The following is a 15,981-nucleotide window of genomic DNA, read 5'->3' as shown; positions in this document are numbered from 1 at the left end:
AAGACGTTGAGGTTGTTAGTGTATGCAAAAAGGAGGGCTTCTGGTGGGCATCGGTAGATGTCAATTTCATTCTATAAGTGAAATACACACAACCATGTAGAGGCCATGGTTGCATTGGAGCAGATGTGTATCGTAGGCATTAGAATTGGAACTGCTAGTCAGTGGCGGGTACTGCAATGAGGGTGGTTTGTCATATAATTATTATTAAGTAAAGAGTAATAAAGATTGTTAGCAATGAAAGTATTTGGTCAGCTTGATGTTGCAATGCTGTATTCATGTCTTTTTTGGTTTTCATGTAGATAATGTATCTGGGAGCTGCATCGAACAACTCATCAGCCACCACACTGGCCTTCTTCAACGAGTCTGTTCAGCGTTATGGGTTTTCACTCAGGTATGATTCTACAGTATGTGCTTTTTTGGTGGAGCTGAAAGTGGCACTGTTTTCCCCCTGTGGCTTTAAGAAGAAATGTTATAGGAAACCAAAAACAAATGTCTTTCAGTATGGACAGGGTGCAGATAATCATGAGGAAATTGTTTCCCCTTTTACTAGAGTATGAGCACACTGTGGTGTGGAAAACGTAACAGTGGCACATCTGATGTTGTCAGTGCATGGACTAGACAATGGGAGTTTTATTGCAGGCAAAAGTGTGCACAATCAAAAGTAAGGCAGTACAATTATTTTAGTGTCAATTCATTTCTAGGATTTCAGTTAAAAAATGTCTGCTCCAAGAGCAAATGGGAATCTAATGTGATGTACATACATGTACATATGTCATGAAATATGTTTGTTTGGAACTATGTCCAAAGTCCTATATACTATGAGAAGTTATTTATTATTGGGAAAAAATGTAACCTCAGGATTGAAAGGCTGCGGTGAGATGTGTTGATGGCTGTGACCAATATGTTCAACTACATTCTTCACATATTGGAGGAGCAGGGCCAGCTGGACATCGGTAGCAGTACTCTACTCTAGTAACTATTCTGCTGCCATTATGTGTTCCTGCCCCGCCTGGAAGCCATTCTTGATGTGTTCAGTGAGGGAAGGGACAACCATCCAATGAGAACGGAGCAGAACCTGACACCAAACCAGTTGTGAGAAATGGGTCAAGTTCGTAATCCCATTGTGGAACCAGAGAATCTAGAGGTACAGTTTTGTAATTGGCAGAAAAAATTATAATTTAAAGAAAATGTCTTGACAAAAGAAGTTTTTTCATTATGCATTAATAAGTATGGTTTAAGCAATATTCTTTTCTTTTTTTAACTTTTTTACTATGAAACATTTGTTTATGGCTTACCTATAATCACTAAATCAATTTCTAAATGCATAGTACAACAACAACTTAAAACACTCTTGCACAGAAAAAAACATTGATGGAACAATGTTGTACAATCATTTTCCAATTGGAGGATTTATTTGTTCTTTCAGGAGTTGCACATTCCGCTACTCCACTGAGAGGGCAGTGGTTCAAGAAGACCCCCACTCTGGGGTGACTGTTCCAGTGCATGACAGCCCACTGACTGACCAGTAAATGGAACAGCTGAGCGCAACCATTGACCCCATGGAACCCTCGGAGTCAGTTGGCATGGACATTTACTTAAACACACTCCAGTTTGACCAAACTATGCTGGAGGTCACTGTAGACACATAGCCGGGGAACGTGTTTTGATTATTTATTTTTTTGAGTTTTTATGTTGTGGGCCTTGCTGACCGCATTAGGGGGTTATTTTATTATTTTGCCAGTGCATTCATCCCAAAGACATTGTTCTTCTCATCATTACATGCACCATTACTATAAGTGCATCATGTGCCCCTACAGTGGCATCGTTTCAGTTAAAGACAGTTTGGACGGAGGCTACCTCTCCCAGGAACATTTTGGTCTTCTGCAATAACATGTAATGATTTCTACATAGTTATCCTTTTCTACAGTTCTACAGTACCACGCCATAACACTTGCTTATACTGTAGGTTTTCTGTTAGTTGCATGTTCGATTATTTCACCTTTTTTGTTGGTGGCTGCGAAAACAAGGAAATTGGGCTTGGAACCCATTCTTACTGTACATGTAATTTTTATTTTTATAGCATTTTGTGACAGCAAACAGGAAGGTTTGATGTGACTGGAGGAAACTTGGACCACAACTGGTCATGATAAGCTTGAAAATGTGCAATTTGAGAAAATAATTATCTTGCTTCAATTACTCCAGAGGTACAGCCAGGAGAGCTCAAAAAATGATTTCTTAACAGTTTTGGAAACATTTTTATAAATTACTTACGCCTGTGGCCATTGTCACTGTGACCGTAAATGTCCCTAACCCTAAATGTCCAATTACTTACAGATATAAATCAGCAATGCAATGTTTATATTGAGTGTTATGTCACCATTTCACCCACTTTATTTCCTTACAACATACAAAGTTATCCATATGGTTCCATATAAGTAAAGTTTAAACGTAGTTCTCTAACATCTTGTCAGGCAACATCATGCACGCATTGTGTTGTAGAGTAGTACATGGTATATAGGTGGAAACACAAATCAAGAACAGCTACAGTATGAAAGGGACAGGTAGCTCCAGTGAAAACAAAAACATACAACAGCTGGTTACACACAAACACACACACCTTCACCCCATGTCCCGTCCCCCTGCTTATTTAGCCTTCTTCAGTATTTCAGTAGCCTAGTAAAAAAGAAGAAAAATGTCACAGGTTAGAATCCTCCCTGGCCTGGCCTGGCCTGTTCCTGTGCACATCTCCTGTCCTAACATTGATATTTCACTCCTGTAGCAGTGCCCCGTAAGATTCCTAGCCTGATGTCACCCTCTAATAGACAACACATCTAGTGTGAAACTTCAGCGTTACCTAGTTTCAGTATCAGTCCCTAGATAATCTTTAACATACAGTATATCAGTGTTTTCAACCTTTTTTGAGCCACGGCACATTTTTTACATTGAAAGAATCTTGCGGCACACCACCAACCAAAAATGTTACAAAATGACACTGTAGCCTGATACAATAATATCCGTAGACTCATCAAGTTGCAACGCAAATTTCCTACTGATGCGTATCTTTCCCAAAACATGACTTTCGATGTCTGTAGACATGTCATCAATACGCCTGGCAATTGTGTTATCTGAGAGCGGGACTTTAGCTATGTCTTTAACCGCGTCAGGGCCGAGCATCTCGTTGACAATGCAGGCAGGTAGTATTAATGTCTGCCACAGAGTGGGACTTTTTTGATTTAGCTACGAGTTCAGCAACTAGGTAACTAGCTTTGAGGGCTTTCTCATTTACCTTTGTGGTTTTTCCTCATAAAAGTTGCCTGTTTCTCTGTGTTTTCACGCAGGCGAACAAAATAGTCCATCGGCTTGTTTTGAAGCGACGGGTGTTTCGTTTGGAGATGGCGTTTAAGCTGCTTGGCACCATGGCGCTGTTGGACAGCTTCTCGCCACACACCAAGCATAATGGAGTCGGTGTCGTCTCATCCCCGGTGAAAGTAAATCCGAACGAAAGATAGCTTTCGCTGTATTGCCTCAAGCTCACCGTCTTTGCTTTCTTGTTACCACCACTCATACTAGGGCCTTCACCTGGGTCAGAATCTTGTCCAGGGCCCAGTTCGGAGTTTGCATTTTTCCTTTTTAAAAACTTCTCCATCACTGTCACCACGACCTGTCGCATGCGTCACTAATTCTCTTGTCTCTAAGAAGGAACGAGGCAATTAGCTACCTGCTGCCACCCGGAGGAATATTACATTACTCTGCCAGTCACTATATTACAGCACAGACACTCGACAATGGCATATTATTTGCAGATAATAATTAATAAATGTTAATTAAAAAAAAGTGAAATTGGATAATTTCTCACGGCACACCCAACGATCTCTCACGGCACACTAGTGTGCCGCGGCACAGCGGTTGGGAAACGCTGCAGTATATAATAGTCAACTTATCTTTAATTATTTTTGTAACACATGCTATGTGAAGTAGCTACCTAACTTTACCTCTAGTGTAGTTGCTTTCCAGCTGGAAGGCTTCAGCAAAACATCCATTTGCATTGAAAGACTAAACCCTGTAATGGTTAAATTACATGGTTAAATGGTTAAATAAGAAACTTAAAGTTAATTCAGCAGTGAATGGACTGGGAAGTATCTGTTCATATCAACTGAAGGAGGAAAACCAATGTGCTTGATGTGTGACGAGTGCGTTTCTGTGGAAACAAACAACAAAATTCAAAATCGAACGGCCTTCTATGAGCAGAGAAGAGTCACCGTGGTTAGATAATGCTCCGCAAAAGAGAACAGCACCCTCTCTCAGTATAGCATGGATCCTTGATTAAAAAGAAGAGGCCTTTTACAGACTCGGAGACAGTGGATGTTAGCTACTGCTGAGGAAGCGATCACAGATGACAAGGTGAGAAATCTGGTGATGCCCTCGATTAAAAAAGTTCCCACATCTGACACTTCAACCGCAAGGAGAGTTGACGTTCTAGCAACGGAGGTTTTCGAAACCCTTTTGGACAGATTGAGAAACACAGAGGTCACGTCCCTGGCTGTTGACGAATCCACAGACAACACTGACAGCATAGCTTTGTTTATATAAGATTTTTATGGCGAGTGCTTTTGGGAGGACGTGCTGGGCCTAATACCTAATATGGAGGGACACACTACTGGTGAGAAAAATGTTCAGAAGATTGTCTCCTTTTTCAGTGACAGAGACAGGATTTGGAGCGGCTTAACACGTTTGTCACTAATGCAGGGACGGAGGAAGTATATTTCGCGAGCGGGTGCTGCCTAAAATATTGTGATGGGGTGAAGGTGGCTGTGCCCCCCCTTTCTACCCAGAGAAAATGTTGCATATCACCTGTTAAATAAGCAATTCTGGTGAATTTTGAGAGAGAATAACGTAGTGGTTAGCGCTTAACGTAAAATAAATAATTACATGAGAAGATGCAGTTTTGCAATGCAGGAACTAGGAAGAACAACATCAGTGTGTGTGTGTGTATGTATGTATGTATATATTATATATTAAAACAACAATACTATATTCAGAATGTTTATTCACAAATTAATCAAGTTAGTCATTCATTTGAGTGCATCATTGTGCATACAAAACTACAGCATGTTGTTCAAACTTAAAAATAGATGAAAATTAAATCAGCGTGTTTTTTTTACCTAATGAACAGGAATATCACTTGATTGTCAAATTATAATTTTCAAAGCGTATACAATTGTCACATGAAAATACATTTCATATCCTCAAATATATTATGTACACATATTTACATGATCAAACGCACACTGAAATTGATATATACATTTCTTTATATGTGTTCAACATTATTCTTTTCAAGATGTCAAAAGAAAGACGCATGGGGGGGGGGGGGTTCTGGAAAAATACAAAAAGAGGAGCAATACAAAAAGCAAATATGACCTAATTACAAAAAATATACACACATTTTCACAGCAATTTTCAGCAACCATAGGTCCAGACCGTCCAGTGTCTTGAACTTCACAAAGGTACAATTATTGAAATGGCATTGACAGATAGCGGCCTAATGGCAACTTATCAGTTCTTCACTCTAGAAAAAAATCAGTCATTTATCATCTGTGTGTGTGTGTGTGTGTCTCTTCTCCACTCCCTCTCCCCTTCTTTCTCAACAAAGGGGTCTTTCACACCATCTTGCCAAACCCAGTACAGCACAGATATGTTATCAGGCCAGTTCAGCTTTTAGGAAGCTATTCGCTGGAAAATGCAATGTGAAAAATATCTGCACGGGCACAGTACAAAATAGGTTAACAATTTAGTGTGAACCCATGGAAGACCTTCTCTTCCCCCTCTCCATTTCTCACTCCCTCTCTCCTCAGTTAGGTATGACAGGTGGGTTCTCGTTGACAATGACTTGGATGACAAAGTCCTTCTGCATCTTGATGTCCTGAAGCCGGGTCTTGTCAGTGAGGAGTTTTCCAGAGAAGAACCACCTCTGGTGGGCCACGTCAATGTCCTCCTGCCCCTCCAACAGTTTCTTCAGCTGGGAGATGGAGTCTGCCATGCTGGCAGTCAGACGTAGGTCCTTACCTGTCAACAACATTCGTCAAGTCAGCTTGTTGCTGCCATCTGAACAATTGTGCAATAAGAATCATTCATCCCCAATCAACCCCTCCTAGGTGCTAGTGTAGATGTGAGGAATGTATAGGTATACACAATATGGCAGAACCATCAGAGGGTAGGGTGGAACCATTACCATATTGATCATACCTACCCAATTCTCTCATGTAGCCCTAAGGTGCTTGGGGGGTAGGGGAAAGGGACTAGGGGTAGTTTTGGTATTCAACATTAGTGTACCTGATGATAGGCGGACGCGCAGCAGGAACTCCTGTTTGGGTGGAGGGGGTGGAGCTTCTTGCTCAGGGTGTTCAGAGGCTTCGCTTTCGTTGGTGCGCTCAGTGATGATGTTGATGGGAGGGGCTAGAGTGTAGGCGGGGAGCTGGTAGCGGTTTCCCAGCTCATCATAACACTCTGTCAGAGTACCTAGAGGGCATGGGAGAGACACAGACATCAGACACTCAGAGACCCTCGGTCACAAGCTCAGCCGAAAAATAACCTCTACTCCTAACCACTAATACAAGCTCCATACCTCTAGAACCTTCTCTAACCACCACAGGATCTCCACTAACCCCATTGGAAGGCAAAGAGCAGCCATCAATATTTTTCTTAATCTCTTAGATCAGCAAACCCCAAATGGGTAAATGCTAGGGGTTGTTGATGGATCAGTCTAGCAGGCAGTCAGATGGGAGTTAATATAGTGCTGACAACCTAGACACACGAAGAGTGTCCATCCTGTCCATTAAGGCATCCGCTCTTGTCACGCTGCCCTGTGAGCATTATGTAACCATCACAGTAATCTCAGAGCAACAGACAGGGTTCTGCGTGCGCGAGTGTGTGTCTTAACTCACCATGTGGCAGGGTAATGCAAGCTCCATCCACTATAGCCTGCGCCAGTTCCAGGTCGTTACGCTCTACAGCCAGGGCTGCTGCTCTGAGTGCATCCCATATCTCCTTCCTCCCGTCAAAGGCTGGGGCTGTGTCCCAAAACTCATCTCTCTTACTGCAGAGCTGGCCCTCGGTCATAGGGTACTCACTCTTCCACTTGGGCCGCTCCTTCTTCAAAGGCTCATTCCGTCCTGAGGAAGAGAAATACATCAGTCAGGGTTGAGGGCAGCATGGCCATAGACGGAAGGCTAGGCCAGTGCAACTAAAAAGCATTACAATGCCAATTCAGGGGCTCTGAGAAACCTGGTTCAGCCTCCACTAAGGTTGCCAGATTGGCACTGAATCCCCATCTCTATGTTTTAAGGATGGCTCAAAGTCGCTGTGTTGGAGTTCCCTTTGTGTGTGTGTGTGTGTGTGTGTGTATCTCCAAAGCCTAGCCTCCCACCCATCATTGTGGATTAGCATGGGAAATAATAAGTAACACAAAGTTACTAACACATAGACTGTGTGCTGTCACATTAACACACATTAGACAAGCAGTGCTTTCAGTACAGCCTCTGGTAGAGTTGGTAATATACCATGGATTCCTTGAACATCGTCATAATAATCATTCTATTTGTCATGTAAACACCACAGAGGTCAAAGAAGGATAGAGAGACTCATCAAGGACTCAGAAGGAAGCCTCTCTTTAACGAGCTTCAGTCCAGCAGGCAGGCACACGCACACACACACACGCACGGAACTCGGAGACCAACACACACACACACACGCAAAGGGAACTCAGACCACCAGAACAAGAGAACTCCATTCTTTATGCCTCTCTACAGTAGCATGATCATCATCTTACCTGGGGCTTGTTCAGTGGGATACAACATTTAGTTGATTGTTACAGATAGAAATGTAATGTAATGGAGCTGATATGTGCCCTTCAACACACATCTTTCAACAGGACATGGCTGGTTCAATAAAGCGTAAAAAAGGAATGCAACTTCACAATCTTATGCCTCTAAATGAATATCCGATCTCTGTCTTTCTCTGGAGTAGGTCTACAAAGTACACAGAAGCAAGGAAATCAAAGTGATTATTTATAGTGAAGTGGATTACTGCAATGACAGTGACACACACACACAACAGTGCAGTGGATTACAGGCAGTAATCGGGCGCCTCATGACAGGATTTATTTCCCTCTGTCCCATAATGCATTGCTCTGGAAGGTGAGTGCTCTGCCGTCACAGGTGACTATAAGATCTCTGTGAACCACTTCTGACAGAAAAAAAAAAATATATATCAACTTATGAATATCTAACGAAGATAATGCATGTAGGATGCATGGTATGAGATCATGACAACAATGCCAATCAGGCCCCCCATGGGATGAGACAGTTTACCTCAGGGCAATGGGTCATCTTATTGATGTTCTCGCTCTGTGTGTGTGTGTGTGTGTGTGTGTGTGTGCGCGCGTGTGCATGCTTGCATGCCTTGGGTGTAAATGTCAGTTGCCTTCAATGGCAGGTCCCAGAGGAGGAAGGCATGATTCACTGACATTTAGCAGACTTCAACCTCTAAGGATACCACCATATTGCTTCCGCCTGCTCACTAGAACCCACTCCAGAGACCACATCACTCCAGTCCTCCAAAACCTCCACTGGCTCCCAGTTCAATTTAGGATTCAGTTTAAACTTCTCCTCACCACCCTCCTACCTCTCTGCCCTCCTCCTCCAGCACACCCCTAACCGCAGTCTCTGGTTAGCTGATGCCAACCTCCTTGTCCCCATCAACACGACTAAAAAAAACGGACCTGGGGGGACCGGGCTTACCCACTCTTTGGAACACTCTCCCAAACCACATCAAAGAATACAAAATGTTCTCCTCTTTGAAACGATCCCTCAAAACCCATCTTTTTAAACTTGCTTAATCTTTAACTATTTTTATTGTTGTTTTTACTGACTGTGTTTTATCATCGTTACAGCACTTATTAATCTGATCCTGGCATACAGGCAGAAACTAAAACTTTCTAAACCTGCTATGTGGAGATATAAGAATTGGAGCAGCAGAGAAGCAGTGGAGGAACTGCGTGACTACCTGGATAACACAGACTGGGACATTTTTAAGACTGCTTCCAACAGCCTGGACGAATACACAGAGGCTGTGACATCATAGATCAGCTTCTGTGAGGACAGATGTATTCCAACACGCACCAGGGTGAGTTACAACAATGACATGCCATGGTTCACAGCAAGACTCAAACAGCTTTGTTTGGAGAAGGAGTGGACTTTCAGGAGTGGAGACAAGGAAAGGTTTAGACTGGCTAAGTACACATTTTGCATGGAGATTAAGGAGGCCAGACGACAGTACTCAAAGAAGCTGGCACAAGAATTCGCAGCCAACGACTCCTCGTCGGTCTGTAAGGGCCTTCGGGAGATCACAGACTGCAAAACCAAATCCCTCCACTCTATGGATGACCTCAGACTTGCAAATGACCTGAATTACTTCTACTGTAGATTCGACAGACAATGGACCAGTCCTGACTCTGACCCACACACCCAACCCCTCTCCACAGCTATCAACCCCCCCCATCACACCTCTCTCCATCCAGGACGACGCAGTCAACATGGAACTCCACTTCATCCTCCAGCACCTAGACTCCACCAGCACCTACACCAGGATACTTTTTGTGGACTTCAGCTTCACATTCAACACCACCGCCCCAGTTCTTCTCCAGGACAAGCTATCCCAGCTGAGCGTGCCTGAGCCCACCTGCATGTGGATCACTGACTTCTTGACAGACAGGAAGCAGTACGTGCGGCTGGGCAAGCTTGTCTCGGAGCCCCAGACCATCAGCACTGGAGCCCCACAAGGCTGTGTGCTCTCTCCTCTACTCTTCTCCCCCTACACCAAGAGCTGCACCTCTAGCCACCCTTCTATCAAACTCCTGAAGTTTGCGGACGACACAACCCTCATTGGATTAATCTTCAATGGGGATGAGTCCACCTCCTGGTGCAGCCAGAACAACTTGGAGCTGAATGCTCTAAAAACTGTAGAGATGGTAGTAGACTTCAGGAGAACACACTGTGGAGTCATTCAGATTCCTGGGGATAATAATTTAACAGGACCTCAGGTGGGCGGAGAACATCACCTCCACCATCAAGAAGGGCCAACAGAGGATGTTCTTCCTGCAGCAGCTGAAGAAATTCAACATGCTGCAGAAAGTGATGGTCGAGTTCTACACGGCCATCATTGAGTCCATCCTCAGCTCATCAATCACCGTCTGGTTCGCTGCCTCCACTGCCAAGGACAAAGGTAGACTGCAGCGGACCATTCGGTCAGCCGAGAAGGCCATCGGCTGCAACCTGCCGTCTCTCCTGGACCTGTTCCACTCCAGGACCAGTAAGAGAGCAGGAAAGATCATCGCTGATCCTTTCCATCCTGGTCAACACCTTTTCCATAGACTTCCATCTGGCAAAAGGTTACGGTCTATCAAGACAAAAACCTTGCGTTGAACAGTTTCTTCCCCATGGCAGTGGGGCTCACAAGGTCTTTGCCTCTCACTGACTCTGGAACTTCCTGTATGTGCAAATATACTTGGCCAAATAAAAGAATTCTGATTTTACATTTTATGTATCTATCTATTCTTGTTCTCTTCATGGGATGTAGTGTCTGAGAAAAGTGCTATACAAAATAAATGCAATATTATTATTATTAAATGTGTGGATTTAGCAGATAGTCTCGCAAATACCTTACATAACAAATGACTAAACCTGTGGTCTACAAACTGTAAATGCTAATAGCTACAACATCCCAATGCGATCATTAGAATGCAATTACAACAGTGTAAACATAGACATAGTGATTAGCCAAGAAGCTTCAGAGGGTTAGAACACAGGACAAGCTGTGCTGTCCCCATCAACGCCATGTAACAGACAGAAAAAGGCACACGCAAACACACACACACACACCCACTGTTGGCATATCCGAGCAGCATCTATCTAAAGCCCTTGTTGGTGCTAACAAGCAGCTGGTGGGTTGTACATTAGCCAAACACAGGCTATGAGGACATCACTAATTCTCATTGCTCGTGTAGTGGGCCATCTCGATCAGGTCAGATGTACAATGCTGGATCTATTGTCATGCCCTGGCTTTATTGATTAATGTTTTTTATCACTCAGAAAATGTCTTTAGCCTAGCCATTCTCACTCATCGAGACCAACTCTCTCATCCGTGAACTTGATTAAAGTACAGTATGTGTAGCCACAAATATGACCCCTATTACATGAAGTAGAAGGGGTCACATTTTTAAGCACACAAACAAAGAGGACCACCTGTAACTGTATGCAACCACAGATCAATCTGCTCAGCATATACCTAAATAGGCCTACGTTATGTTTATGATGTCCAAACCGCAGAGAGGAGAGGGTGAGAGGAGGTCAAAACTCATTACTGACTACAGTCTAAAGCCGGGGGTACACAACATGATATTTGCAATCCAGTAGTCACATTGCAAGACACGGGGAGAGTTCCGACAACCAAAGTAAATTGATGCTTGGCTTTCACAGAGATTTGATTGAATTGATATCAAACTTACTAGATAGGTATGCCACACAATAAAGGCTATTAAAACTTTTCCCCCAAAACATAGTCCTTGGTATTTTTTAGATTATAGCTTCTGTTTTGAAATAATTTGGAAATGAGCCCATTATTTTTTGTTTGTTTGTCTGTCTGTCTCTCCTTGTCTCCAAGGAGCACCTTCTTTGTTTTCTTGAAAATACTGCAAGCACAGCAGCGCTCCTCATTCTTGTTTTTTCTTTCTTGTTTGCTTGTTTCATACAGTACTAGATAGCAGTGTTGTTTATCAAATCAACTTAAAGTTATGACTTTCCCTAGAATACAATACTTCTCAGGGAGAGCATTCACAGAGTGTGGAGGCTAGTGATGCCATGCGGGAAAGAGTGCCCAGGAAACAGTAAGGCCCTTTATTACAGATGTCTAGTCAGTGGAAGGCTATGGTCTAGAATACACAAACTAGGCCCTGCTTATCCACCCTCTCCCTAACACTCCCTTGTCCTCCCAGTACTCCCCTGGCCTCAGTCCACTGTGCCCAGGGCTGTGGGTGAGGAGTGATGGTACTGGAGAGGGATCAGGGATGACAGAATGACTTCTATAGCTACCTTGAACCCAACATTACCTTAACCTTCTACTAAAATTTGTTTATCTGAGCTTTATAACATCTAAACACATCTAATGAAATGAGGAACTGCTGCCAGCCAAAGAGCTCAACAACGCTACCAGTACCTCTACCTATTTATTGACTTCAACACAAATTGGCTTGGATTAAAGAATTGAATAATATGCAATAGTGATATCAAAATCAAGAGGGGGTTAGTCCTCACACAGTATTTACTATTTAAAGACAGCAGTCAGGGCTTTATGACGGTCTTAAGCAGCAACACATGATCCTGACATCAACAAACATCATACATAAATATAGAACAACACATTCTGTGTGCAATCGATTTCCTGACCTCAATATATACACATTTGTATAACTGTGTATAATAGCTTGCTGTTGATGACACTAATGGTGAAATTGAAAAGAGAAAGGACAATCTATGTACACATTAAGAGACTGACACTTCTGAGACTGACAATGACAATTCTAACAGACGAAACAACGTAGAAACACAAAACAGTCCATCTGTATATCTATATATATCTTGAATCTTGAATCTTGAATATCCATACTCACTTTTCAGCACCTCCTTGATAGGGGATGGTGATTGTGAGGGGTGATGGGGGTGGTAGTCCCTGGAGTTAGTGACTCCCATGTCTTCTCAACCCCAGAGGCGTTGTGTTTACTAGACTCAATACACACTCAGTATCAGAGATACTGGTCTAGGTTAGGTTACCTGTAATGACACTTCTCAACTGTCTTAGAAATGAACACCCCTGTCCTATTTTACATCCTCTAAAAACAAACACAGCTACCTGAAATACTTCAGCAGGATCAATATACTGTATCTGGCGAGAGGAGCAATATCAGGAGAGGGCATCTTTAGTGCCGTGTACTGAGGCTTCCTACTGTTAATGCTTTACACAACAAGCCTAATCCTATCAGCTCTATTTAGAAATACCTAAAGGCAAGACAGTAAACTCTGGTCAGACCATTATAATCTGCTACTGTAGGATTGGACCACCTGAGTGCATCCAGGAACTGGATTGATTTGTACAGAACATTGTACTGTACATCTGTTTGGAGACATGTTTCCTTTCCCAGATTTCTAAGAAAGAATCTCAAAGGAAGAAAGGAAACAACAGTTTGATAAGCTGCAAGCGCCTGTCGGCAGAACATTGTTCTGGGCAATTACAATTAATTGTACAGTTAATCAGTTATTTCTATTTGCTCCACATGCCCGCATGCTTTGGTGTAGAGCATGCATTTAAGATAGTTTAATACCATTGCACATATTAGGAGTGGACTGTATTATCCTGTTTATATTATAAACACTGTCCGATGAGGACAGGATCTTCTCGTCATAGCAATGTAAACATTACAGGGAAGGCTATCTGTTATCTAAGGCACTTAACGCTTGAGAGTGTGATCAGCCTGAGGTATTCTTGCATCTTATCAAAGGCCAACACCTATCCATCATTTCACATGAGCTGACATTGTGTTGTTTAGTTTAGGTTGGGATTTGGGGAGGATAAAATGATCTTATAGAGAATGAATTACCTCCGCGTTTTTTGCTCCTTGCTGAATTCAGAGCAGGTTCATGTCCATCCACCTGGTCCCTTCCCACACAGCCTCCCATGACTGTCCCTAGGGTCCAGATCAAACACATATCAGATCAGTGGTCCCGTAGGTCCATAGGCTACTCCATGAGCGGTATCAATAAGGGAGATTATACACGCAGTCAGATATACAGTAGCAATAATGAGCAATATTGTTGCCAACTTAATGGATGGAAAGGTGGCACAGGGCTAAAATATAGAAACAACAAACCATGCATGATCTGAAATTCTTTATGCAAGACATGATGTGTTGTGATGACGATAAACCCATGGATTGCCAATGTTTGTTTATAGTCGGCAGCGATAATGTCACGTGTAAAGCCAGCTGACAGTGAATATTACGATCTGACGCAATAATAAGTCTATGGACTAGTCCACACATACAACCTGAGTTACTCCAAACTTCTCTAACAAAAAAGAATATCTAAAACATTTGATCAGCATTACTTTTAAACATTGCTTCATTTTCTTGCAAACTCACTTTACAGGCAGCATCTAGCTATTACATCGCAAGCAATCAATTTAACAAACATATTATTTTATTTACCGGATAGCCAGTCTGCTACGTTGTGCATTCGTCGACAGTTATCTTGTCACATCCAAACTTCACTCCGAAGTTATTCCTGGATTCAGCCGCAGCGACGTGGCCGATACCGAGTCAGCAGTCAAGCTCCCGTGTCAACCTTGCACACACTGTGCCCGACTCCCCCTGCGGCGTCCCAAGCGAATCTCCTCTTATCCTACCGCTGCTGTAGAAAAGCTTGTGTCGGTTGAATTTGCTTACGAGCATATACAATCAGTCTAAACTGCGAAAGTAAAAACAAACTATGTTGGTTCCTCCGCGCAATTCGTCTGCAGCTTGTTTCTACGTGTAATTTAAATCCCTCTTTCCCGGTGCCCAATTTTAATTTGATACGCATGCGCCATTTGCACTGCAAGAGCTGAGGAGTGTACATACACATTCCTATTAAGTCAACCATTTCCCCATATTAAAACATTGTAAATCCCAAAAAATGAAATCTGATCAAGTAATGGTTTCTGTAGTAACTATTTGATTGAGATATTTTGGTAATTTCATAGTTGTCAAGTGTGGATGATATAATGGTCAGCCCCCAAACTCTGCCCGATAACTCCGTTCTTCCACGTCGGCTGGCCGCCCGGCATCGCCGCCTCTACTAGGATGCAGCAGCCGCGCTACTCGGTCACGGCTTTTCACTGTCCTGGCGCCCCGGTGGTGGAACGAGCTTCCCACTGCTGTCAGGACTGCAGAGTCACTACCTATCTTTCGCCGTAGATTGAAGACCCATCTCTTCAGGCTACATCTTAACTGTCCATCCTAAAGACCTATTCATCCCCACTACCCCCTGTACAGTTTCTCAACTGTAAATAATAAAAAATAATAAAAAAAAGTAATCATTCCTCCTTCTAGCACTTTGACTGCCAATGGCCCCTGGTCCTAGCATAGATTTGTTTTTCTTATAATGACATATATATATGACGTATAGATGATTCACTTACTTTAGACAAATGTACTTTGGATAAAGGCGTCTGCTAAATGTCACAATAATCTATTCTGCTGCACAGTGTATTTATTGTATAGATGGTTGACATCATTTCAGTACGAGCGGCTCCATTCCTACCATAATTTGTCCAACACTGTCCTCTGGTGGTTGTATTGAGTATCATGGACTGATATAGTGGGCATGTAGAAAAACATTTAGTTGAGAACATTACAGCATCCTCCCTGCTGTTGGTGTTCTGAGGCAGGATAGGTGAAAATAACATGGCTGAAATCTACAACAAGGGGTGAACCTTCACCTTTCTGTCTTGTTCACATCAGTGCAGATGGAGGAAAGGAAGACCATTCAGTCTCTCTCTCTCTGTGGAACTGCCTTTACATTGTCTGTCCACGGTATCTGTCTCTCTGTCATCATCCCCTGATCATCTAGCAATGCTAAGCTGTATATCTGTCATTCCCTGCCCCCCTCTCTCCTCTCTCTCTAGTTCATTTTAGAGTGAGTCTGCAGATCAGAGCTGGCACAGATCCAACGTAATCTCCTACTGCCTGCCTGCCTGTCTCCCTGACATCACCCACACAACAACAACATAGCTGTCTGACTGGGACAAAATGAACCTTGGGTAATGTAAAGTGCACTGCCTGTGTGTGTTTGTGTGTGTGTGTGTGTGTCTGTGTGTGTGTGTGTGTGAAGAAAC

General features: G+C 43.0%; 1 protein-coding gene across 1 annotated transcript; it reads right to left on the bottom strand.

The window, feature by feature from the left end:
- Positions 1-5,063: 5,063 nt before the first annotated feature.
- LOC310823522 (ubiquitin domain-containing protein 1-like) lies at positions 5,064-14,450 on the bottom strand. The gene is made up of 5 exons (XM_083696394.1): positions 14,315-14,450; positions 13,709-13,795; positions 6,945-7,172; positions 6,334-6,519; positions 5,064-6,066 (listed from the first exon to the last, which is right to left on the bottom strand). The coding sequence occupies exons 1-5, from the start codon at positions 14,340-14,342 to the stop codon at positions 5,852-5,854; spliced, it is 744 nt and encodes a 247-aa protein (XP_083552520.1). The 5' UTR covers positions 14,343-14,450; the 3' UTR covers positions 5,064-5,851.
- Between the last annotated feature and the right edge of the window lie 1,531 nt (positions 14,451-15,981).

Source organism: Argentina silus (genome assembly GCF_951799395.1).
Source record: "Argentina silus genome assembly, chromosome: X".
Taxonomy (NCBI): Eukaryota; Metazoa; Chordata; class Actinopteri; order Argentiniformes; family Argentinidae; genus Argentina; species Argentina silus.
The sequence above is the reverse complement of the archived record's forward strand: the minus strand, read 5'-3'. Positions and strand labels throughout refer to the sequence as shown.

Excerpts from the sequence above, each read along its gene's own strand:
- LOC310823522 (XM_083696394.1), bottom strand. The coding sequence starts at position 14,342 with ATGCACAACGTAGCAGACTGGCTATCCG. Across the intron at positions 6,520-6,944 it reads TTGCATTACCCTGCCACATG|GTACTCTGACAGAGTGTTAT; the intron begins GTGAGTTAAGAC and ends CATGCCCTCTAG. Across the intron at positions 6,067-6,333 it reads GCGCGTCCGCCTATCATCAG|GTAAGGACCTACGTCTGACT; the intron begins GTACACTAATGT and ends TGTTGTTGACAG.